General features: G+C 56.8%; 1 protein-coding gene across 1 annotated transcript; it reads left to right on the top strand.

The window, feature by feature from the left end:
- Window positions 1–508: 508 nt before the first annotated feature.
- Window positions 509–25,514, top strand: RAB12 (RAB12, member RAS oncogene family; the record flags this gene model as incomplete). Its single annotated transcript, XM_080714735.1, has 6 exons — window positions 509–701; window positions 15,622–15,682; window positions 18,477–18,615; window positions 23,193–23,282; window positions 23,769–23,873; window positions 25,401–25,514. 6 exons carry the CDS (start codon window positions 509–511, stop codon window positions 25,512–25,514), a joined length of 702 nt encoding a protein of 233 aa, XP_080570861.1.
- Between the last annotated feature and the right edge of the window lie 335 nt (window positions 25,515–25,849).

Raw genomic sequence — 25,849 nt, 5'->3', positions numbered from 1 at the left:
TTCAAACTCGCTCGCTTCCCCAAAGGAGCAGGCCGCTTGTCGCATTTTAAAAATTAACCGGAAAAAACACGTCTGAACTGGGAGGACGTCGGCAGTCGAGCTGCGATAACTGATTTCCCGTGTTTCCCAGGAAAATGGAGGGCAGGCAGGGCACGCGGAGGGGCCTCCATCGCCTGGCGCTAGGGGCGCGGCGTTGCTGCGGGGTGCGGGTCTGGGCCGGAGCCCGGCGGCCCGGGGACGCTGCAGCCCGCCATCCCGGTCCTCGGGTCTGGGCCGGAGCCCGGCGCCCGCGGGCGCTGCAGGCCGCCATCCCGGTCCTCGGAGGCCGAGGCCGAGGCCGCCTCCGCCCCGCCGACCCCGCTCTGGAATAAGCAGCACGACGGGGGGCGGGCGAGGCGGCCCGGGCGGGCGGCGCGGTCCTCCGGCCGGCAGGGGGCGCGCGTCCCGCCCCGGGCTCCGCGCGGCTCCGGGCTGGCGCGGGGCGGGCGGCGGGCGGCGAGCCGCGGGCATGGAGCGGCGGGCGGCCGGGCTGGGCGCGGGCTCCCCGGCGCTGGCCCAGGCCCGCCGGCGCAAGCAGCCCCCGCGGCCGGCCGACTTCAAGCTGCAGGTCATCATCATCGGCTCCCGCGGCGTGGGCAAGACCAGCCTCATGGAGCGCTTCACCGACGACACCTTCTGCGAGGCCTGCAAGTCCACCGTGGGTAAGGCGGGCCGCCAGCCCTGCGCGGCTCGCGGCGGGGCCGGCCGGGGCAGGGGCGGCCGCTGGGCCCGGGAGCTGGGCAGGTGCCCCCGGGAGCCGGCCAGGGGCCGGGGGCGGCGGGGTGGGAGGTGGACCCTGCAGGGCCAGACCAGGCCGGGGCAGGGGCCGGGGGTGGGAGGTGGACCCTGCAGGGCCAGGCCAGGGCAGGGGCGTCTGCTGGGCCCGGGGGTGGGAGGTGGACCCTGCAGGGCCAGGCCAGGCCGGGGCAGGGGCCGGGGGTGGGAGGTGGACCCTGCAGGGCCAGGCCAGGGCAGGGGCGTCTGCTGGGCCCGGGGGTGGGAGGTGGACCCTGCAGGGCCAGGCCAGGCCGGGGCAGGGGCCGGGGGTGGGAGGTGGACCCTGCAGGGCCAGGCCAGGGCAGGGGCGTCTGCTGGGCCCGGGGGTGGGAGGTGGACCCTGCAGGGCCAGGCCAGGCCGGGGCAGGGGCCGGGGGTGGGAGGTGGACCCTGCAGGGCCAGGCCAGGGCAGGGGCGTCTGCTGGGCCCGGGGGTGGGAGGTGGACCCTGCAGGGCCAGGCCAGGCCGGGGCAGGGGCCGGGGGTGGGAGGTGGACCCTGCAGGGCCAGGCCAGGGCAGGGGCGTCTGCTGGGCCCGGGGGTGGGAGGTGGACCCTGCAGGGCCAGGCCAGGCCGGGGCAGGGGCCGGGGGTGGGAGGTGGACCCTGCAGGGCCAGGCCAGGGCAGGGGCGTCTGCTGGGCCCGGGGGTGGGAGGTGGACCCTGCAGGGCCAGGCCAGGCCGGGGCAGGGGCCGGGGGTGGGAGGTGGACCCTGCAGGGCCAGGCCAGGGCAGGGGCGTCTGCTGGGCCCGGGGGTGGGAGGTGGACCCTGCAGGGCCAGGCCAGGCCGGGGCAGGGGCCGGGGGTGGGAGGTGGACCCTGCAGGGCCAGGCCAGGGCAGGGGCGTCTGCTGGGCCCGGGGGTGGGAGGTGGACCCTGCAGGGCCAGGCCAGGCCGGGGCAGGGGCCGGGGGTGGGAGGTGGACCCTGCAGGGCCAGGCCAGGGCAGGGGCGTCTGCTGGGCCCGGGGGTGGGAGGTGGACCCTGCAGGGCCAGGCCAGGCCGGGGCCGGGGCCGGGGGTGGGAGGTGGACCCTGCAGGGCCAGGCCAGGCCGGGGCAGGGGCCGGGGGTGGGAGGTGGACCCTGCAGGGCCAGGCCAGGGCAGGGGCGTCTGCTGGGCCCGGGGGTGGGAGGTGGACCCTGCAGGGCCAGGCCAGGCCGGGGCAGGGGCCGGGGGTGGGAGGTGGACCCTGCAGGGCCAGGCCAGGGCAGGGGCGTCTGCTGGGCCCGGGGGTGGGAGGTGGACCCTGCAGGGCCAGGCCAGGCCGGGGCAGGGGGCGGCAGGGTGCGAGGTGGACCCTGCAGGGCCAGGCCAGGCCAGGCCGGGGCAGGGGGCGGCAGGGTGCGAGGTGGACCCTGCAGGGCCAGGCCCGGCGTCAGCGTCCGGCGCCTCCCACCGACGCTTCCGCGGAAAATCCCTGTTAGCTTTATAACAGGCTGCGGTCTCTTTCCCCCTATTCAAGTACAGTTTGCTGAATAGGGAAATTAAAAACTAATAGGCGGCTTGGTTGTAGCAAGATTATAAAGTCAGTAGAGAATAGAAAGAGAAGAGGAGGACAGCAGCGGCCCGGCAGGCGGCCCGGAGAGCCCGCGGTGGGGCTCTGCTCTCAGACCCCGGCCCTTGAGTAGAGTTTTCCTATGGAGCGCTCCTATCAGCTCTCCCAAAACAACAGGCCGCGGCTCGCTTGAGACAGGTGGTATTATCCGGTTGCTGGTCAGCATCCTTGTTAAGAGTAAATATACCTTTTTCTACCTGTGCTGAGTCAGGTGCCCATTAATTGGTGGTGATTTACAGGAACATACTGGGCTTCCATCCTGCCTCTCAGGGCCGGGTCAGAGTGCAGCGGAGCACAGGGCTCCTGCTATCCACAGCGTTGAAGATGTGCCAGGCAGAGCTTCTTGTCTCTCAGGGACATCAATTGCGTGCGCGCACACACACACACACACACACACACACACTGAAGGCTAAAAACTCTTAATTGCCTCTACATTCTTATTATAAGTTAAAATCAGAGCCAAGATAGATGAGGGAGGGGGATTGACGTATAATAGGCCAACCTGTTTTTTCCCTTTCTCTCTCTCTCTCTCTCTCTCTCTTTCTTTCTCTCTTTTTCTCTTTCTTGTCTGTCTGCCTGCCTGCCTGCCTGCCTGTCTGTAACACCCAGGCTCTGACCACCATTTACACTTTGATTACAAAACCAGCCCTGGGGCAATTTCAGGGTCCTGCAGGAAAAAGTGTTGGCAGGGATGCAGGCAGGCAGAGCAGAGTCAAAGCCAAGGGCCGCCCACCCACCCACCCACCGGCACCGTGCTCCTGGGCTGGGGCGTCCACAGCTCCTTAGCACCCCTGAGCTCTGCCTTGTGGGGGCTAAGCCAGGGAGAAGTTTCTCAGTGAAGACATTTCAGATTTCCTACGGGAACTATTGAAAGTCAAACTACACTCAAGTGTCCTGTTTTAACTGTCAGTGCTGGGCAGAGGGACTTCAGCTGTATTTATCCAGGGCCTCAGGTATCCAGTGACTGCAGAAGTAGGGAGGGGTCCTCCAGTAAAGTAGTGCTCCAGTCAGCCTCAGGGTCTCAACTTGAAACGGCGCGTGGATTCTCTTGATGTAATCAGGCTCGCAGGGCAGGACATCCAGGGATGTCAGGTGCTTGTGGGCGACACTTGCTTCAGTGGAAAACCCCTTCAGAGCCAGGGGAACCCCACGCTTGGGCTGTCTCTCCCCAGTGAGGAGCGGTCACCTGCAGCGGTAGGCAGGAGGAACTTGGGTGTCCACGGAACACTGAGTAGTACGTAAGCCTGATATTCAGAATTAAAAGCATTTTATATGCTCATATATTAAGAATTGTAACCCCGCTTGGAAATGAATTGGTTTCAAATTGTCATTTGACAAGACACTACCACATTTAAAATATCTTATTAAAGCCCGGCGTGGTGGTACACACTAATAATCCCAGCATTCGGGAGGCCGAGACAGGAGGATCACGGTTCGCAGACAGCCTCAGCTACTTAGCGAGGCCCCTTGCAACTCAGTGAGACCCTGTTTCAAAATAAAGAATAAAAAATATAGGGCTACAGGTGTGGCTCAGAGGTGGAATGCCCCTGGGTTCCATCCTTAGTACTGCAAGAAAAAAAAAAAGTATTATTGATCCAAACTTGGTGGCACACACCTGTAATTCTAGTATTTTCAGGACATGAGACAGGATTTTTCAGGTTCAAGGTCAGTCTCAGCAACTTAGGAAGACCTTGTTTCAAAATAAAAAATAAAAAGGGCCAGGAGTATAACGTGGAGATAAAATGTCCCTGGGTTCAATCCCCAATACCAAAAGATAAAATGTCTTACTGGAAAAATTAAACCTCCCAATTTTTTATTGTCTAATTTTGAAGAACTTACATCCTTTAATACGTGTGTGTGTGTGTGTGTGTGTGTGTGTGTGTGTGTGTGTATGTGTGTATAGTACTGAGGACAGAACCCACAAGCCTTCTACTTCCAGGCTACACTCCCAGACCTATTTTAGATTTTACTTGGAAACAGGGTCTCAACCCATTGCTGAGAACCTCACTAAGTAGCTGAAGCTGGGTTTGAACCTGTGTATTCCTCCTGTCTCAGCCTCTCAAGTCCTGTGATCACAAGTGTGTGCCACCACACTTGGCCTCCTTTAATGCTTTTTAGACGAGATCATCTTGGAATTATTTTTGTTCTCTCTTTTGGTGTGTGTGTGTGTGTGTGTGTGTGTGTGTGTACTGGGAACTTAACACAGTGGGCATTCTATCACTGAACTATACTCAGTAGCCCTTCACTGGAATGTGTGAAGATAAACTTATTTTGAAACAGTGTCTAGCTAAGTTTCCATGGGCTGGTGTCCAACCTGCAATCCTCCTACCTCTGGTTCCCAAGTACTGGGATTACAGATGTGTGTCATTGTGCCTGGCAATACTGGTTTTTAAATGTTAGTCTTGGGGACGTGGCTTTAAAATTTAGTAGCATAATGATACCTGTTTCAAATACCCAGTCTTGGATCATAAGAGAACTGGGAATTACCAACCAGGAAATGAGGTATATGTTATTATTTTACTATCTTGCATAAATGCAGTAAAGAGTCAGAATTACCCATCTTTTATGGCTCCATGCTTTTTTTTTTTTTTTTTGCAGAACTGGGGTTGCAACCCCAGGGGCATTCTACCTCCGAGCTATACCCCCAGCCTGATATTTTTTGTTTTTTGTTTTGTTGGTACTGAGGGTGGAACCCAGAGGCTTTCTACCTCCGGGCTATCCTCCCAGTCCTATTTTATACTTTATTTGGAAACAGGGTCTCACTAAGTTGCTGAGAGCCTCACTAAGTAGCTGAGGCTGGCTTTGAACCTGCGCGATCCTCTTGCCTCCCAAGCTGGGGGATTACAAGCGTGCGCCACCATGGCTGGCTTTGTTCTTTACTTTGAAACAGGGTCTCACTGAGTTGCAGAGGGCCTCACTAAGTAGCTGAGGCTGGCCTTAACCACGATCCTCCTGTCTCAGCCTCCCAAGTATGGGGATTACACCGTGCTTCGCCACACCTGGCTTATTGGCTTCACTCTTTAAAATAGCTAAGAGTGAGAGGTGACGTGGTTGCATCGTGTGATGGAGAGAAGTCAGCGCAGACGCTCACGGGTGGGCTTGGGCCGAGGGGCGCGTGGAGGTGAGTAGCGGCTGGCTTAGAGCGCCAGAGGCCCGGCGAGGAAGGCTTTCTCTCGCTGCGGAGCAGCGCCCACTCTGGAAGAGGCTCCTCAGGAAGCAGAAGGATAGATGTCTGGAGACCAGGACTGCTGTGCCGAGGAGCAAGGACTCTGCCCCGGAGCCCCTGGAATAGCACAGGCTCCTGAGTGGGCATTGGCACGGAAACAGAGAAGCCAAGAGCACATTGCATGGGGTGCTGGGGAAGGAGCTGGGGGCTGGGAGGCAGGAGACCGGGCAGCTTGTTTTTCTGTCCCCTTGACAAACATAAATACACGCACATGTCTGAGCTGTGCCTCCCCATGCCGGGGGTGCTGGGAGTGTTGTCTTCTGGTTTAAGTTTCTTCCACGTGTAGCCTCTACTACTGATTCAATAAGTATTCCTAATTGTGAAGGTTCAGAGAAGGGGATAACCTGTGGCCCCATACGTACAGAGCATGAAGACGTTTTGTGAAAGCTACCGGCCCCTTCAGCTTCTGCCTCTGAGCCTCTTCAGCAAGCAGGTGACTGGTTGAGCGCCTGCTGTGTGCTGGGTCTTCTCTGGTCACCGGGGGCTTGAGGGCTGCACGGGCAGGTCCGAGGCCCTGGGGGCTAAGTTCCAGGAGAGTAAGGGTGGTGGCAGACATGTGAGTGGAGTATTCAGAGAGCCCGGTGGCAGCGCCTCCTGTCTGGAGCTGAGGCTGAGGGTTAGAGGCTGCTTCTTCACTGGACTGTGTGAAGGTAAACTCATTCTTCACGTTCCTTTAGAAAAGTGCTCTTTAAGCCGGGCGTGGTGGCGCACGCTTGTAACCCCAGCATTCGGGAGGCTGAGACCAGAGGATTGTGGTTCACGAACGGCCTCAGCTACTAATTAGTGAGGCCCTCTGCAACTTAGTGAGACCCTGTTTCAAAATAGAAAATAGGGCAGGAGGTGTAGCTCGGAGGTCGAATGCCCCTGGGTTCCATCGCCAGACCCACAAAGAAAGAAAGAAAGAAAAGTGCTCTTTAAACGCTGTGAGTAATTGTGAGGCCTCGGAGCAGCTAAGGGCCCTTTGGGAGCTGGTATTTCCAGTTTCATCTCCATGCCGTGGACCACAGCAAGCTCCACGTGAGAGAAGGTTCTCTTACGCAGCAGTGGCGGTTTTGTCTGAGCACTGGCAGGGCTTGTAGACCACCAGGTCCCCGAGCATGTGTGGACTGTGTGGCCAGAGTCACGGATCGCAGAAGTCAGAGCCGGAGGCAGATCTCCCTAGGTGCGTGGCCACGTGGATTGGCTCCCTCGGGCTTCCTTCCAGCAGCAGTGAAGTCCTGGGGGTTTGAGATGACGGATTGGAGTGTAAATTATGAAGGATGAAAATGTTGATTCTTCATTGCTCATCAGATCGGAAGTTGGTCTAGTTTAGAAGACACAACACAGCTAGGTGTGGTGGTGCACACTTGTAATCCCGGTACTGGGAATCGCAGGTTCTCAGCCAGCCTCAGCTACTTAGTGATACCTCCGCAACTTAATGAGGCCCCGTTTCAAAAATAAAGAATAAGAAATAGGTCTGGGGTGTAGCTGGGAGGTAAAATGCCCCTGGGTACCATCCCCAGTACCACAAAAAATTAAAAGACACAGCATTCACACAGGTTAAAAGGCAGTTTTCAGTCATTGACCTATTTGATGGAAATTGCCTGGGTGGGGTGTGATTTTCAAGTGGATTTGTGTTCTCTTCTGATATAGCAAGCATAATTGGACGGGTTCTTTAAAAAGTACAGGAGCAGCTTTTTAAAGTCCAGGAAATGGGAAAGCTTATCGCTAGAAAGACAGCCGTTTTTCTCTGTCGATGGCTGTGTTGAAGCTTGAGTCTGAGTGCTCGTGTGCTGGGCCTTTGCCTTCAGGGCGGGAACCCTAGAAAGCGTCTGGCCAGCAGCACTGGACTCTTGCAACCTGTTGACTTTGTATAGATGGAAATAGTTTTGCCAGGTAGGACCCTGCCCCGCCCTGGGTCCAGCAGTATTGCAGGAAAGCAGGAAAGTTACGGGAGCCTGGGCTCTGCCTTACACACGCCAGTGTGGCTTGGGATAAGTAACATGGTCGTGCGTGCACGAGGCGCAGCGCCCGGCCCTTTGGTGAGCGCTGCTGTGCACCAGCCGCAAGCCCACAGCAGGTGGCCTGGGGTCCCCACGCACAGGTACAGGCGGAGCCTCAGTGGACGCTTCCCTGGCCCGCTGGGAAGCGGCCCTCAGACCAGGCTGCGAGTGAGGCCTTCTCTCTTTCCTTCTGCTCCTTAGCTCTCTTTAGGACTTAAGTCGACTCTGCTTGTTGAAAATACAGATGGCTTGCACACATTGCCAGACACAGTGGGCCTTCTTAGTGCTTTAGTCTCCTCGGAACATGGCGGTGGTCATGCTGTATATTGGCGGGCCTCTGCAGTACTCTGAGAATAAAGGAGTGCTCTACAAATTCTCTTTGTCTCTCATTTTTAACCTGGAGATTGAATCCAGAGCATTGTACCTCTGAGCTACACCCTCAGCCCTAGTTTTTGTTCTTTATTTTGAAACAGGCCCTCACTAAGGAGCTGAAGCTGGTTGCGAACCTGTGATCCTCTTGTCTCAGCCTCCCAAGTACTGAGATTACAAGCATGTACCACCATGCCCGGCTCCAAATTTTATTTTGTTTTATTTTTTCCAGGTCTGGGGATGGAAGCCAGGGGCATTCGACCTCTGAGCTACACCCCCTGCCCTGTTTTTTATTAATTAATTAATCAATTAATTATTTATTTATTTATTTATTTATTTATTTATTGGTGGTACTGGGGTTCCTGGAAGCCCTTCTATCTCCGGACTACACTCCCAGACCTATTTTTACATTTTTATTTGGAAACAGGGTCTCCTAAGCCAGCACGCGCGCGGCTGGCTTCAAACCTGCGCGATCCTCCTGTCTCTGCCTCCCAAGCGCGGGGATTACAAGCGTGCGCCACCACGCCCGGCTTTTATTCTTTAATTTGAAGCAGGGTCTCACTAAGTTATGGAAGGCCTCACTAAGTAGCTGTGGCTGTCCGCCAACCGCGATCCTCTGGCCTAGCCTCCCGATGCTGGGATGACAAGCGTGCCCACAGCGCCCGGCTCCACTATTTATTTTTTATCTGTTCAGGCTGAGCCTCCCTAATCTGAAGACCCAAAACTTTCTGATCATCAGCCCAGAACTACATTGGGAATCCCACACCTGACTGCTATGGCGGATCACATTAGAGACACAGGCACGCTGAGAAGAGCGGATAAAATGACTTCAGGCTCAGTGGGAGGCATAGATGAAGAACAGTTGACTTTTGTGATGAGTCCTGGGCCCAGTTTCCAGAATGTCTAGTTATTTTTATGTAAATATTCTAAAACCCAGAAATTATACAAAATGTAAGACATTTTGTAGCCCAAGCATTTTAGATAGGTGATTCTCACTTGTATTTCCTGTCATTAAAATATAAACCTTTCACATATTTATACAAACTTTCTAAAACAAATACATTAAACCATAGGGAAAGTTGATGTAAGGCTATCCAGCGCAGAATTCATATTTTCCTGAGTAATAAAATCTCCCAAAATACTAAAGGCAAACAAGATTGCCAGCTTTATTTTGCCAAGTAAAAACAACAACAAAAAATCTACTATTACCAAATTGCCAAGAAAAAAAAAAGACAAGAAAAACAGAACAACAAAAGATGAGATCCCAGAACTAGCACTGTCTAGCCGGGCTCAGAGAGCCTCCTCCTTGTCTGTCCGTGTGCAGCGGCGAGTCGGCCCGGCCCTGCTCTTAGAGGGTGACGCCACTTCAGGTCGGTTGGCCTCGGGCCCCAGATCTTCGCCTGACCGAGCCTTAGTCTCTGGAGAGGAGGGTGTGTTCTGCACGCAGTGTCTGCCCAGGGCAGCAGAGCAGCTGTCAAGGGAATCTGACCACTTATATTTATTCTGGAAACGTAGGACACTGATTTGTTTGAAAATTCAGAGCGAACGTTTTGCTCTGGTCCAGGCTCTCCTGAACCTTGTGTTTTATTTGCTCTCCGTGTATTACGTGCACTCTTCCAACCCACGACAGATCTTCCCCGGAGTTTCAATTAGGGGACAATGGGGAAACGGCCCCAAATTCCCACTCCAGAGTCCAAGCTCCAGTCCTCCAGTGTGGTTCCACCTCTCAGACGCTCCTGCAAGAGTGAGGCCATGCCGCACTTGCCTGGGCAGAGGAGAGAAGGCTGCTGGAGCCCTCGGGTGCCAGCCAGGGCTGTGCTGCCGTGAGCTTGGGCTCTGTGAGCTTGAGCATACGGGCGGGTTGAGCCGGGTGGCTGGCTTGGGCTGGATGAAAACCTCTGCATTCAGAGAGTGCTGCAGACAACTCAGAAGAGCCTTTTTGTATGGGTAGAAGGCCCTGGGTTCTCCAGTCCCCAGGACAAATTCAGATGAAGCGCTGCACACCCGCCTCTCGCCGGGGAGGGAGGTTCCTACGTGTTCAGAGGGGCCGCTCTCGGCCCGGGCGGGGTCTGTGGAAGTCGGCTGCAGTGTGCCGTGGCCGGAGCCGGCATGGCTCAGTTCGGCCTCGGTGTTGGAGAAAGCGAGGCTTTGTGCAGTAGTCGCCGGCAGATAGTTGCGAGGTCTTTAGGTCTGCAAGACGCCGTCCTGCCAGCCACGCCTCGGGGTGCACAGCTCAGCCTGCTTACCTAGCCTGGCCCTTTGAGTAGGGGCAGTGAGTCGCGAGAGACGTAATAAAACGTTAGGAAAGCGGTACACACCGCTGGGCCGCAGCAGAGGAAGAAACGGCTTGTTCTTTTGTCCCTGTATGGCACAGCCTTGACATTTAGAAAGTAAAACTACAGACCAAAAATAGTGCCCTTCATTGAGCGTGATTATAGGTTTTGTTGTTGTTTTGATCTTTATTCTTTAAAACCAGGACGCATGATTCACACTGAACAGACGCTATATATATTCCTCAGGGAACCTGCTGCCCGTTTCTCTCCCAAATCTGCTAGACTCGCGTTCAGGGTCCAGGTGCTTATGCAGTACTTCTTAGTGTACAAGGCAGACAGCGGGCTGTCGCCAGGAGCCCCGCTGCTTCCCCGCCCGGCTGGGCTCAGGCAGGCTGGGGTGAAGGCGCCCGCGTAGCTGTTCCTTCCTCACTCGCTCTCTCCCGTCCTCATCCCAGCGCGCTCTCGTGGACTAAAGTGTCACCATCAGGCCGGGCGTGGTGGTGACGCTGGTAATCCCAGCATCCAGGAGGCTGAGACCGGAGGTCAGAGGTCACGGCCAGCCTCAGCTGCTCAGTGGGGTCCTCCGCACTGGTGAGACCCTGTTTCAAAATAAAGGATAAAACACGGGCGGGGTGGCGCGCGAGGGCAGAGTGCCCTGGGTTCCATCCCCATATCGCAGAAAAGAGCGCCGTCAGATACTCACTTCGTGTTCACTCTGGTGGTGGGGTGGGAAAGGGCGCCCGGGGCTGGCGAGCAGCCCCGAGCCTCAGGCGGGTGGTTTACGTCAGCTCCTTCTTCACAGAAAGGAAGACACCGGGGCGCCTGCCCTTCTCCTGCCGCGTGGTACCAGAACAGACGGAAATGCAGTGTCTGGTGCCGGCCCACAGGAGGCCACCACTTTCTCTTCCCGAATTCACACGGTGAAGACTGCATCCAGAAACACTCCCCAAGCCCTCCTCCCTGGAGGCGCATTCACAGTGCGCAGCGCAGGTGGCTGTGCAGTGCCCGCGTAGCGCCACCCGGCGGCCTTGGGGCTGCGGACCCATTCTCAGTAGCAGTGGCGGCGACATTCTCCATATGAAGAACTTACGGCCATGCGTCCGCCCTTCCCTAGCCTCTTTCCCCCGGGTCTTTTCTCCCCATCTGACCACGAGCTGGAAGTGACGGGTGAAGGATCTCGGTAGGACCTGTCCCACCTGACGGGTGGAGAGGACCTCCTTGGCGGGCCGGACTCCGTCCCAGCAGCCAGGAGACCTCGCCGCCTTCCCGCACTTGTCAGCAGCCGGCAGATGCCCACCGCCCTTCCCTCCACTCCCTCCCGATCCCAGGTGGCAGCTGAGCTGAGCTGAGCGGGAGGAGGCAGCCAGGAGGAGGCCAGCTTCCCCTGCCCTGGGAGATCTCCAGCTCTGGGACGTTGGCGGCCTCCAGCGTCTGACCTCAGCCCCTGGCCGGAAGGCAGGGGCGATCTTAACGTCTGTCAGTAGAGTTGAGAAGATGCGCTCCTATGAGAACAGTGTCTGCAGCCAGGCAGACACCTTTGTGAACTTTGTACGTGTGTCCTTCCGTGGAAGTGGAGCCGTCCACGAGGTGGGAGCGTGCTGCGGGCACCGAGCCCCTGCTCTGTCCCCGCTGCAGTCTGAGGTGCACCAGGGCAGCTTGGGTCAAGGCAGGCAGTCCCCCCTCCAGCCTGTGGGCACAGGCACAGGTCTGGACTTGCCAAGCCTGGAATAGAGATGGGCAGATCTGACTGGACTCTGGTGGACACATGTCCTGGGCCTGGACGTACTTAAAATGGCACCGCGTGGTTCTGCAGTTTTGACAGGTCCTGCCTTGAGACCATCCGGTGTTTTTTTCTCTGTCGTTGAGTTCCCATGACGGCATAGGTAGGGAGAGCCGGCGCCCTCCTCTGCGGGGCAACGGTGCCCACCTCAGGGCCATTGAGGTGTGGCCGTGCTGGCCGTGAGGCCCCGGTGCTTGGTTTGTGTCCCCCACCCTCAAGGGCAAAGATAAGTCACAGAGGCCCAGACACAGAGCGGTCTAGGCTCCTTGATAATAGGAACTGTAGCCCTATAACACGGATCCTTCTGGAACCCCACTGAAATATTTCCAGAAAAGCTTCCATACACTGGGTGAGCATAAAGCAAGGAAGCTCCTGTTGCCGGGGTAATCCTCGGAGGACCACGACTGCATCCCAGCGCCCGGGTAAAAGAGCGCTTCCCATGGGGAGCACTGGGCTGCGTTCCTGTGGGCAGCGGGCATGGCTGCCGGGGCCGCCCGTCCCTAAGGGGCCGGAGACAAGCGTGGCCGCACGTGTTCTGCATTCGCCGCCTCATTTGCCTGTACACCCGTCTTTTGCTCCTGTCTTCTTTTATATTTTTTACACCAATTGGGCTTGAATTTTGCTCCCATGCGTAGACAGTGTCGTCGTGTGGAGTCCCACCCTCATCCACTTGGCGCTGCAGCGAGGCAGTGTCCTAGACCTGCGGGCAGAGGTGCCAGAGCCCCGGCAAAGCCTGGGGGCCAGCAGGGAAGGGTCCGCGAGGCCGAGGCCAGGCCCAGAACCGGGCACACGAGCAGCAAGCCAAGGCAGGTGTGGTCGCAATCCAGGATTTCAGAGGGAACAGCAGAGGGGCGCACTCCACGCCTCACGCACACACGCACGCACACACGCACGCACGGGCTGTGTTACCTGAGATCGGCGGCCTTCGGCGGCCTGAGCTCAGGCTGGGGCTGCCGCCTTCCCCGGGTGTCCAAGGAGAGCTGTAGATAGAAGGGAAGGCGGTGGCCTCTGTGCCCCTCATCGTGCGGAGCACCCTAGGAGCGGCCCAGTGAGTTCTGTGTCTAGGGCGAGTTTTCCTGAAGCTGGTGTCAAATGTTGGAGGCTATTGATGGCTATTGGCTTAAACTAAGGAACGCTGTCGTTTCTGTGGTGTGTAGATATTACAAAGAGGCAGTGCTGAACGCCGGGCGTGGTGGTGCACACTTGTCATCCCCGCGCTCGGGAGGCGGAGACGGAGCCAACCGCGCTGGCGTAAGAGACCCCATTTCCAAATAATAAAATATAAAATAGGTCTGGGGAGTGTAGCCCGGAGGGAGAAGGGCTTCCAGGAACCCCGGTACGCCAAAAAAAAAAAAAAAAGAAAGAAAAGAAAAGAAAAGAAAAACAAAGAGCAGCGCTGAGATATTTTGAGTTTTATGTAAGTTTTTTGGGGAGGGCGTACTAGAGATTGAGTCCAGGGACAGTTACTACACCCCAGCCCTGCTGCCTTGTTAAGCTGCCGAGGGTGGGTCTCATTAAGTTGCTAAGGCCGACCTTGAACCTGCCAACATCTCTGACTCCTGGGTCATGGACCCCAGTGCCTCCTGCATGCACTGCAGCATTCTAGTACTGAGCGTGTGCGTGCGTGCGTGCGTGCGTGCGTGTGTGTGTGTGTGTGTGTGTGTGTGCGTGCGTGTGCGTGTGTGTGGTCTGTCTTGCCAGGTGTGGACCCCATTGCCTCCTGCATGCCAGGCAGCATTCTACCACTGTGCTGTCCTCCGGCCCCGGAGCACTTAGACTCGCCGCGGGCGTCTTCCTGGGGTGGTCATAATGTTACTGCCTTTGATCTGCTCATTAGAACTGGACGGTCTTCGTGTTGGCAGACAGGTATCTGGGGGTCTTTGCTCTGCGCTTCCTGAATGTGACGACTAAGGAGGTAGATCCCTTTGTGTTTATTCATTAGATTTCATGGCTGCCAAACAGCCCTCACTAGGACTGCTGAAATAGACGGGTGTTCTTTTGTTTGGGAAGGAGCACGTGCCAGGTGAGGCTGGTCCCCGCTTGGCAGAGAAGGCAGCGCCCCAAGCCACAGGCCTCCGAGCTGAGGCTCCGTGTGCTGGCTGGAAACAGCTCCCAGGGCCATCACCTGCCAGTTCTCTCCGGTCAGGCAGCAGCCTCTGTGACGGGTTTTACAGGTGTCAGCTTTCTTAGCTGAATTCTTTAAGACAAACTCATTCCAGGCAACTGGAAATGAAACTGAAATAGTGGATTTGTGGTCATGGCGTCATGAAACAGTCTAAAGAAGTGACGTGCGGTCAGCGTGTGGCCGAGGGCTGGGCCTTCTCAGCCAGAGCGGGGTGAGGCCCCACACTGAGGCTGGGTTGGTGGCCGTCCCTGCGGGTGTGTTAAGCTCTGGCCCAGGGCGGGCTCGCAGCTGTGTCCCGCTGTCACTTGGCTTTGGGAAGCAGATCAGCTCCAGCTGGAGCGGAGCGCAGCCGGCCAGTGGGCCGCGCACTGACACTGCCTGGTGAGGGCCAGAGCTGAAGTGCAGTCCGTCTTCCGGGCTGTTTGGTGCGGCAGTGCCCACGCCTGCAGTCTCTCCCTGTTGTAGAGGACCAGAGCCCGCCCCGCCCGCCCCGTCCCAAGCGCCTTTGGTTTGCACTGCAGTCAGTGTATTACTAGCCTTAGACCAGCCAGTCTGTCTCCAGCCCAGGCCTGAGGAGGGAGGCGGCCATTGCACTGGTCCTGCCTGCCTGCCAGAGGCTGAAGTCGCTGTGCCTCGGAGCCCCGGAGGTGACCTGTGTGAATCTGCTCCTTTCCTCTGGCGTTCCTCTTCCATTTTTCTTAGTTGTGAAAAGTGTGCAAAACAAGTACTGTCAAGTAAGTTTTTAATAATTGGAAACATAGAAGGAGCCGGGTGTGGTGCCACAGGCCTGCAATCCCAGTACTTGGGAGGCCAAAATAGGACTTCAGATTTGAGACCAGCCTCAGCCACTTAGTGAGGCCGTTTCAAAATAAAAAGCTGGTGATGTAGCTCAGAGGTAGAAAGAACGCCCCTGGGGTCAGTTCCAAACAAAAGAGGCAGTCTCAAATGATACCATACAAAAGATACCATACTCAAATGGGAATTTGGTTGTAAATACTCTGAAGCTTATGGGCTGAATTAAAATCGAGTATGTTAACTGTGTATAAGAATAAACTTTTAATAGCAATTTCTCCCTCTTACTGTGGGTAAATAAGTCATGTTTATATTTACCAAATATTTTTTCTGAGTGCTGAAAACACTAACGGGATTATCTCCATGTTCAGGCAAAGGCTGGATCCAAGTTAAGCTTCCAGCTTTCCTAAAGGGATTTCCCCAAGACAGCATCATTTGAGGTGCGATCATTAACGTGATTTTCAGGTGGCTTTTACGCTGGATCCCCTGACGGCAGAGCTGGGTAGAGGGATCCGGTGGCCTGCCGGGGGCCGCGAAGGAAGCAGGGACCCTGGGACGCGGTCCTCCGCGGCTGCCTGGTCCGGGCAGCTTGTGGTGCTGATTCTTTTCATTCGTAGCATAATGATACAAAAGATGTCAAGTTCCTTTATGACAGGCTGCATCCTTATTGCCTTCACTTCATATGTATTTGTTTTATTTACAGGTGTTGACTTTAAAATCAAAACCGTAGAGCTAAGAGGAAAGAAAATTCGGTTGCAGATCTGGTAAGTGGCAGCCGGCCGGGGCCGGCGGTGTCTAGCAGTCCCACGTGCGTGCCGAGGGCGCGGCGAGCTGCCGGCCTCCTGCGTCTGCTTGCGCACAGGGCAGCGCTCGCTCCGCGAGGGTCTAGGAGCCTCTCCTGTCCCAGGCCCACGGGGTGGGCCGCTGGCCCTTCCGCCTCCCGGGGCGCCCGGCCCCTCCTGCAGGCCGCCGTCCTCGCACCTGCGGGAGCCGGGCCGGGGCCGGCGCTCAGCTTACTAACTCCTCTCGCAGGTCACCCAGCTCTGACTGTCTGTCACCATGTGTGTGTGCTTTCATCCGCGTTAACGCCTCCGCCGCGGCGCCACCACTCACCTCGCGCTTGAGTGTTAGTCTCCATCCTCCACCCGTGTGGCCGCGGGCCGCCGGCCAGGCGTCCGAGGTAACGCTTCGCGTGCTCGTCCAGACCGTGTGGCCACTCCATTGGGGTCTCTGTTCTGTGTTAGGTTTTCTCTCGGGACATGATCGCGAAACAGTAAGAGTCTCCCTAAATACTTGAGCAACAAAATGTAGGAACGAACGCTGGCCCTGCGAAGCGGCGGGGCTCTGTGCGCTGCCGTCGGCGTGGCTTGCACACCAGCCCTCGTGGGCGACACGCTTTCCCAGAGGAAAAAGTGGTAGAATGCGTGGTGACAGGCGTGCGTGTGCCCTGCGCCCTAATCAGCGCAGCGGCGCCGGTCAGTAGGGCGGTAACACACGTGCTTCCTGGACCTCTGCCCTGGGCGCGCCGCCTGGCGGCCCTGCCTTCTGATCTGGGGAAGTGTGAGCCGCCCCAGGCTCCCAGGCACACTCACACTGCTTTCTGTCGGGCCTAAACGTTCTCCAAAACAGCGACCCCTGCTTCCCTCGCGGCTCTCCACGCCGCTGGCTCCTCTAGGGGCAGCCTGACCTCAGAAAGAATCCCCGCGAGGACAGCCTCTGCGGTGTCTCAGGGCTCTCAGCACAGAAACAGAAGACAGGGCTGGAGGTGGAGCTCAGAGGCAGGCTGCCGGGGCCCAGCCCCAGAACCAAAAAAAACAGATGCCGACTGTAACAAGGGAGGGACGCCGGAGGCCAGGGGAGGCGGACTGCGTGGCGTCCGCGCGGAACGCCTCGTGGTCTGTTAGGAAGCAGGGCTCCTTTCCTTGAAGGGGTCTTCAGGGGTCTTCAGCAGTGAGTCATATACACAGCATGCCTGCCGACATTCGCATAAGACTTAAGGCTTACCTTCTGAAATTCCGTATGCGAAAGGTTGAGAAATGGGCTGGGGGGTATCTCAGTGGGAGAACACTTAACTAGCGTGAGCAGGTGGTGAGCAGGGCCCCTCCTTGGTCCTCAGTACCTAACACACACACAGTCTTAATTACTATCCAGTAGGCACAAAGAAAACACTGGAACCGGGCCCGCTGTGTTTAAATAGACTTGAAGCTACCAGGTACTGGGCACGTGCTTGTAACCCCAGGACTTGGGAGGCTGAGACAGGAGGGTCACAGGCTTGAACCCAGCCTCAGCAACTTAGGCCCTCGGCAACCTAGCAAGACCCTGTTTCAAAATAAAAATAAATAGAGCTCAGGATATAGCTAGGAGATAGAATGCCCCCGAGTTCAGTCCCCAGCAAAATAAATAAACAAACAAACAAAATAAAGACGTGAGCCATGAATTGTGTGAGGCAGAGGATTCGAGTGCCCTGTGAGGCTCCTCCCGTCCCTCCCCAGCCCTCTGTGCTGGGAAGTTTTGTTTTATCTGATGTTCGTAGATTGACAAGTTCCTTTCCTTTAGTTCTGTGCTTCCTGGAAGAGGTGGAACATTTTACACCCTCAGATTGGTTTCTGCCCTGTGAACTAGTAATTGTACCGTTTAAATGGACATGTCAGATACAGCTAATAAGAATCTTTGGATTGTCTGAGCATTCTCCTGTTACCAGACTGACAAAACAGAATTGCAGGAGTTTTTCCATTTGGAGAAATCAGAATAAGATCACCTGCGAGCTGTAGTAACTGATGATTTAGCTGATGTTAATAAGCTGCCAGCTTCTAGAAGTCAGCACCTTGTCATTACAGTGAAAACTCAAGTCCACAGAGAAGGCAGGGATGGTGCTCCTGTGTCTTGTAGAAGCAGGGTGGCACGGTCAGCATTTCCGTTGTCACCTGACTTTGAAGAGTAGAAACGCATATAGCACTTTATGGTACTGACACATAATGGGTATTTAGCAGATAGTTGTTGAAAATGTTTCTCTTACCCTGTGCTTTGACGACACATAAGAGCAAATAATTCGCCATGTAGGGAAATAAGTGCAGGAGCTTTTAAGAGGAAAAAATAAAACTTCTCAATCGGAACATTTTGGAAATACGGAATGACTCCGAAAGGAACATGCTTTTCTACCCCAAGCATGGAGAGCCAGGCACACAGAAGGCGGAGCTTAAGGCCTCGGGGCAGCAGTGACCTGCCAGGGGTGCTTGGTAAATACCATATTTTAAAAATTCACTTCCCCTGTTGTATTTTGAAAACCCAAATGTCACAGATTTTGATGTTAACATTGCCACAGCTGGCTTTCTGACTTAGGGGAAAGGTACCTGGATAGTCTCACGGTCTTGGGTCATGATCCGTCTCCATCGCCCAGTGTCGTCCTTAACTGACCCGGCTCAGATACCCCATTGCCATGCAGTTAGGCCCGGGGGTGTTTCCCACTCTCTACCTCCTAGTAGAGACACGCGAGGTGCGGGCTGGAGCTGGCGCGGCTGCCTGGTTCTGTGGGGAACTGACTTCTGCTGCTGTTCCTAGGGACACGGCGGGTCAGGAGAGATTCAACAGCATTACCTCAGCTTACTACAGAAGTGCCAAGGGGATCATACTGGTGTATGACATCACCAAGAAGGAGACCTTCGACGACCTGCCAAAATGGATGAAGATGATTGACAAGGTAGGCGGCATCGTCCTGTCGCGTGGAGCTCTCTGCGTGAGGCTTCGGCACCGGGAGGGGGAGCAGAGGTCACGTGCCGTCACGTGCTCAAGGTGGGCATGTCGTCCTGCCCCGCAGAGGAGGCAGCGGAGTTAAAGGTCCAAGATCCATTGGTCATAGAGCTAGGGTTTCCCTTCTTGAAACCCTGGACTCTCGCTTGGTTTGCAAGGCCCAGATGTGCCGGTTCTGCTCTGCCCTGCTGCTCCTGGAGTTAGACCGTGGGCACTCCTGTTTCTACAGAGGCCTGGATGCCTGTTCTGTGCTCTGTGGGAGGCAGGCGGCCCGGGCTCAGTCACAGGGAGCTGCGCCCTGGGCATTGTCCCTGTCCTGTGGCTCCTCGTTTTGAACAAGAGAAGATTGTTCTCTTGACTCTTGACTGAGTCTGTATGGAAAACCCAAGCCTGCCCGATTGATGCCACCCGTGGGTTAGAAGGCAGGCAGTGGGTGGGCCTGGTTGCACCAGTCTCCAGAGTCGAGCTCTCCCTCAGGCAGTACTTTGGCGCGTAGCCCCTGTGTCACCGGCACGCCTGATCAACACTTGGGCTTTGCCTCCAGCTGTCTAAAAGCTGTTGGATTTGTGTGCAGCACGCGGTGACGTCGGAGAGGGTCAGCTCGTTTCACCAGGCACAGGTTCAAGTTCTGCCTCTTTGGAATGTGTTAGGAAGGGTGGACACGAGCTGGACAGGGCCAGGCCAGGCCTGCCCTCGGGCTCGCCCCTCCCACGGGTCTCTGGGTGCTGATTTCTCCGTAGGCCGTGGTGGCGCTGACATCAAGCCAGGCCCCTTAGCCCACCGCATGGCATGCAGACTGAGGCAAGGAGTTTTGCCGGAAAGGCCGTTCACAAGGTGGCCGGGCATGGTGGGCGGGGGAACTCGGCTCAGACTGCTTCCCTGGGGACGGGTCTGGCCTGCGCACAGGGTAAGGGCAGGCTGGCTCCAGGCGCAGAGGTGGGTGCGCAGCGAAGCCTCCAGCGCCTCTTGGGCTGTGTGTTCAGAAAAGGAGGCGGCGCTGGCCCTGAGCACTGAGCTTTCAGCCCCTGATGTCACCTTGGAGAGGCGGAGGGTCAACAAAGGCAGCCTTCAGGTCCCCAAAGCACCCAAGGCTGCCGTGGTCGCCGTGACCCACACAGCAGGGTGCTGCCTGCGGCAGGGCGAGGGGACTAATGCCACATGGCCCGGCTGCATCATGACCTCCAAGGAGAGAGTTACACAGGGGGTGCCCAGTCGGGGGCCAGTTACACAGGAGGTGCCCAACCGGGAGGCCAGTTACACAGGAGGTGCCCAGTCGGGAGGCCAGTTACACAGGGGGTGCCAAACCGGGAGGCCAGTTACACAGGAGGTGCCCAGTCGGGGGCCAGTTACACAGGAGGTGCCCAACCGGGAGGCCAGTTACACAGGAGGTGCCCAGTCGGGAGGCCAGTTACACAGGGGGTGCCCAACCGGGAGGCCAGTTACACAGGAGGTGCCCAGTCGGGAGGCCAGTTACACAGGGGGTGCCCAACCGGGAGGCCAGTTACACAGGAGGTGCCCAACCGGGAGGCCAGTTACACAGGAGGTGCCCAGTCGGGAGGCCAGTTACACAGGGGGTGCCCAACCGGGAGGCCAGTTACACAGGAGGTGCCCAGTCGGGAGGCCAGTTACACAGGGGGTGCCCAACCGGGAGGCCAGTTACACAGGAGGTGCCCAGTCGGGGGCCAGTTACACAGGAGGTGCCCAACCGGGAGGCCAGTTACACAGGAGGTGCCCAGTCAGGAGGCCAGTTACACAGGGGGTGCCCAACCGGGAGGCCAGTTACACAGGAGGTGCCCAGCCGGGGGCCAGTTACACAGGGGGTGCCCAACCGGGAGGCCAGTTACACAGGAGGTGCCCAGCCGGGGGCCAGTTACACAGGAGGTGCCCAACTGGGAGGCCAGTTACACAGGAGGTGCCCAACCGGGAGGCCAGTTACACAGGAGGTGCCCAACCGGGAGGCCAGTTACACAGGAGGTGCCCAGCCGGGTGCCAGTTACACAGGAGGTGCCCGGCCAGGGGCCAGTTACACAGGAGGTGCCCAGCTGGGAGGCCAGTTACACAGGAGGTGCCCAGCCGGGGGCCAGTTACACAGGAGGTGCCCAGCCAGGAGGCCAGTTACACAGGAGGTGCCCAGCCGGGGGCCAGTTACACAGGGGGTGCCCAACCGGGAGGCCAGTTACACAGGAGGTGCCCAGCAAGGGGCCAGTTACACAGGAGGTGCCCAGCCGGGGGCCAGTTACACAGGAGGTGCCCAGCCGGGGGCCAGTTACACAGGAGGTGCCCAGCCGGGGGCCAGTTACACAGGGGGTGCCCAACTGGGAGGCCAGTTACACAGGAGGTGCCCAACCGGGAGGCCAGTTACACAGGAGGTGCCCAACCGGGAGGCCAGTTACACAGGAGGTGCCCAGCCGGGTGCCAGTTACACAGGAGGTGCCCGGCCAGGGGCCAGTTACACAGGAGGTGCCCAGCTGGGAGGCCAGTTACACAGGAGGTGCCCAGCCGGGGGCCAGTTACACAGGAGGTGCCCAGCCAGGAGGCCAGTTACACAGGAGGTGCCCAGCCGGGGGCCAGTTACACAGGGGGTGCCCAACCGGGAGGCCAGTTACACAGGAGGTGCCCAGCCAGGGGCCAGTTACACAGGAGGTGCCCAGCCGGGGGCCAGTTACACAGGAGGTGCCCAGCCGGGGGCCAGTTACACAGGAGGTGCCCAGCTGGGAGGCCAGTTACACAGGAGGTGCCCAGCCGGGAGGCCAGTTACACAGGAGGTGCCCAGCCGGGCGCCAGTTACACAGGAGCTGCCCAGCCTGGAGGCCAGTTACACAGGGGGTGCCCAACCGGGAAGCCAGTTACACAGGAGGTGCCCAGCCGGGGGCCAGTTACACAGGAGGTGCCCAGCCTGGAGGCCAGTTACACAGGAGGTGCCCCGCCGGGAGGCCAGTTACACAGGATGTGCCCAGCCAGGGGCCAGTTACACAGAAGGTGCCCAGCCGGGGGCCAGTTACACAGGAGGTGCCCAGCTGGGAGGCCAGTTACACAGGAGGTGCCCAGCCGGGAGCCCACGCAGTAGATAGTACAGAGTTGCCAATGAGTGTGGGTGAGTGTGGGCCATTTGTGCTCGTTGGCTGGTAGTCATCAACCTGGGTCCCTGCCCTGCCCTGTGGAGCGCTGGAGACTGAGCTTCAGCCTTCAGAGGCTCACTTCCCCAGACGGGCTCTCAGCGCTCACGAGGCACCTGAGCTGCAGCAGAGGCTAATTGACAACTGTCGGCCCTTGTTAGTAAATGTCCAGCAGATGCCAGTGGCCCTTTGAGCAGCAACTTGGTTTCAGAAGCCTCAAAGCGTGCCGCTAAGGAGATTAGAAGGGGCAGCCCTAGCCGGGCGTGGTGGCGCACACTTGTAATCCCAGCTGAGACAGGAGGATCCCCGGTTCGCAAACAGCCTCAGCTACTTAGATCCTTTGCAACTCAGTGAGACCCGGTTTTAAAATAAAGACTAGAAAATAGGGCTGGGGCTGTAGCTCGGAGGTAGAATGCCCCTGGGTTCCATCCGCAGTACTGCAAAAAGAAAAAAAGTGTGGTGTGTGTGTGTGTGTGTGTGTGTGTGTGTGTGTGTGTGTAATAGGCCTGGGGATGTAGCTCAGAGGCTGAATACCCCTAGGTTCAATCACCAGCCACACACCAAAAAGAAAGTCTGTTATGCCAGTTTTTTTGAGAAACCCATAAATGTAACAACTTTTTTTCCTGACTATAAAATGATGGCACTTTGTTAATGAAATTTGGAAAATCAAGAGAAGCAGGAAAATGTCCATTTAAGATCTGGGTCCATTTAGCTTGCATTCTGCTTGTACCACTACAGGTTCTGTCTTTGGGCCCTCTCTTGGTGTTAGGTATTCTTCAGAAGCACAGGGTTTTGGTGTGTTTTCTTTTGTTTTTCTCACGCAACTGGGGGTTGAACCCAGGGGCATCCTACCTCTGAGCTACACCCCCAGCCCTATTTTTTACTCTTTATTTGGACACAGGGTCTCACTGAGTTGCAGGATCTCTTCAGCTGAGGCTGGCCTCGAGCCTGTGACCCTCCGTCTCAGCGTCCTGAGCACTGGCATGGCATCGTGCTTGGTTTTCTTGTTAACACTGCGTTTCCTTTCAGCCTTCACGTGTTTGCTGGACCTGGGCCCTTTTTACTTGGCGGCCGTTCTCCCATGGGGCTCTGCCTGCTTCTGGAGTCACTCCGTAAGGCAGAGTCTTGGGAGTTGTCGGGTCCAAGCCAGGAGCTGGTGGGTTTCCCCTTCCGAGTCCTGGGGACTGAGCCAGGGCCTGCTGCGTGCCGGCCGACTCCCGCTGAGCTGCGTCCTCAGCCCCCGGGGTGCCCTTGGTGCCCGCCACCGAGGTGCCAGAGGAAGCGTCCTGCGCACCAGTCACCACCCCCGCCTGGATGAGCCGGGGATGCCGCGGACGGGGCGGAGCACACCGTGCAGGGCGGCGGCCGTGCCCTGGCTCAGTGTGTGACCGCCCGTCTTGAACACCCACAGTACGCCTCGGAGGACGCCGAGCTTCTCCTGGTTGGAAATAAGTTGGACTGTGAGATGGAGCGAGAGGTTACCAGGCAGCAGGGCGAGAAGGTGAGCGGGCCGGGCCCCGGCGCCTCCACAGGTCTGTTGAGCTGTGAGGCGCCACCACGCCGCGCCACGGCCACTGTCCCCTCGTTGTTGACTCTTCTTAGCCTTCTGCCCCTTTGCATTCATTTTGAAGTGGAAAGGAGGAAGCATCGGTATGTACTGTGTGATCTAAGCTGACATTTTATACCGAAGACTTTGTAGGATTGCTTTCCTGATTTCCCGCTTCCTGAGCTTCCGCCTTCCTGAGCTTTTGCTGAGGATTTGGTGGTGGAAACGCAATGACATTCACATTTTAAGTGTCAGGTTTGTTGCACTTTTAGGAAACACTTGGGCATGTGATTGACTTCAAGGTCTTAATATTATCCCAGAGGTTTTGTTAGATTTTTCCTGTTTGCGTGTGATGTCAGCGTTTGCTGTACCTGTGAACTTGACATCTGAGAATGAATGGGCTCTCCGGGCCCGTGTCCACATGGAAACGTGTCTTCTCAGTTTGCACAGCAGATAACCGGGATGCGGTTCTGCGAAGCAAGTGCCAAGGACAACTTCAACGTGGACGAGGTGTTCCTGAAGCTCGTCGACGACATCCTGAAGAAGGTAGGGCCGGCACCGTGGCCTCGTCTGGACCCTCTCGCCTTCACCACTTTGCGGGAGTTTGTTAGAGTGTCCGCCAGGCTCAGGAGGCAGGGGTGGTTAGCTCCGCGCGGCAGCCGGCTCACCAGCTCCAGTGCCCTGCGGGTGATGTGCTGAGCGTTGCCAGCCTGCAGAGCGGTCATGGGGGGCTGTCACAGGTCTGAGAATGTGGTAGAGCCCTCGCCCAGCAAGCGGGGGCCGAGCGTGAGCCCACGCTGCCCATAAACGGACGTGCCTGTTCACATGACGCTTTTCTTTTTTGCAGTTTTCCCACACAAACTCAGGTCAGTATAGATGGTGGAGACCTAGCAAACACGGTTTCCTGCAAAGAAAACCCTTGACTTTGCCGTCTCTGCGCCCCGCAGGGCTCTCTTCTCCTCTCTCTCTCTTTTCTTTTCTTTTTCTTTTTTTGGGGGTCCTGGGGATGGGACCCAGAGGCGTTCTTCCTCCAAGTTATACCCCAGCCCTATTTTTTATTTTTCACTGTGAAACAGGGCCTCACTGAGTTGCAGAGGGCCTCACTGAGTTGCTGAGGCTGCCCGCAAGCCGCGATCCTCCTGTCTCAGCCTCCTGAATGCTGGGGTAACGCGTGCGCACCACGCCCGGCTCCCTCTCTCCCTGTCAGAGGCCTTCACGGGAGCCAGTCGCACGGGGGCTGCTGGACAGCTTCGTGGACAGCAGTGTCTGCGGGCTTCTGTAGGCTCGAGTACCCACATGTGTATGCGCTTCACCCTCCATGCTGGCCAGGACCCGGGACGTGCCCGGCTCGGGGGTCCCCACGTCCACCCTGTAGCGCGGCTGGGCACTGGCCTGTGACCCGCAAACATCTCGTGTTTAGCCACCGCTAGGCTACTCAGCCTGCACAGGCAGGACCGGCCGGTCGGCAGTAGTTGCCCTACTGTGTGGGGAACGATGACCACACGGCCGATCTGGGCAGTACAGGTCCATCGTATCCCAGTTATTGTCGTTCAAACTTGGTCAGATCTGCAGGTGTTGAACTCACACACGGAGAGCCAACTATTAAGACTTCTCAGCTCAAACACTTCCGAAGCTTCTAGTGAGATGGTTTAATATAATTGCCAACAGAGCTTATTTCTTTAGTGTGCATAGAATGCAGGCCATTTTTAAATTTACTAGTGTAAACTAAATTTCTATTATGCTGGGTTCTATGAAAATACATGTTGATGAGGTTAGTCTGTCTCTTTTCCCATAGAGTATGAAATAAACTGGAGGTGCTGTGAAAACCCGTGTTTTTGTTCTGGTTTAGTATTTTAATGCCTACCCTTTGGTGACTAGAAAGCTTTATACTACAGTTTCGCTTTTGTGTGCGGTGCGGGGATCGCCTGCCGCAGGGTGGCAGGCCCGTCCCACCCAGCCACCCGTCCACACTGTAAAGCAATACTTTGTTTTACACATAATGGTACAGTTTGCAAAAATTTGCCTTTGCCTTGTAAAGTTAAAATGTACTTGCGGTTTCTCTCTGTGCCTCAGATGCCTCTGGATATTTTAAGGAGCGAGTTGTCCAACAGTATCCTGTCCTTACAACCAGAACCCGAGATCCCCCCAGAACTGCCGCCTCCAAGGCCGCACGTGCGGTGCTGTTGACTCGCCCCTCGGGGAGGAGGTGGCGGCGGCTCCGGAAGGGGCTCCTACTCTGCACTACAATCAACGACGATTTCCTTTCGCACTTTGTAACCCAGTCAGAGCTATACACTAACTTGTAAATATGCAGATATGCAATCCTGGGTAAGTTTGGGTTATACGTTACAGATTTCCCTCCAAATTCTCTTCCACGCGTTACCCGTGTCTAGTGTCTACACTGGGAAAGTAGTGCTTCGATATGAAGAACGGAGGACGGAAAGGCATCATGTTTCCCAGGTAACAGAATCGTCCTTGTTAGTTGTACTACGAGGACAGAAGACATTGGATAAGAAGAGGGA

This window comes from Muscardinus avellanarius (assembly GCF_963383645.1).
Source record: "Muscardinus avellanarius genome assembly, chromosome: 17".
In the NCBI taxonomy this organism is placed as follows: domain Eukaryota; kingdom Metazoa; phylum Chordata; class Mammalia; order Rodentia; family Gliridae; genus Muscardinus; species Muscardinus avellanarius.
The sequence above is the reverse complement of the archived record's forward strand: the minus strand, read 5'-3'. Positions and strand labels throughout refer to the sequence as shown.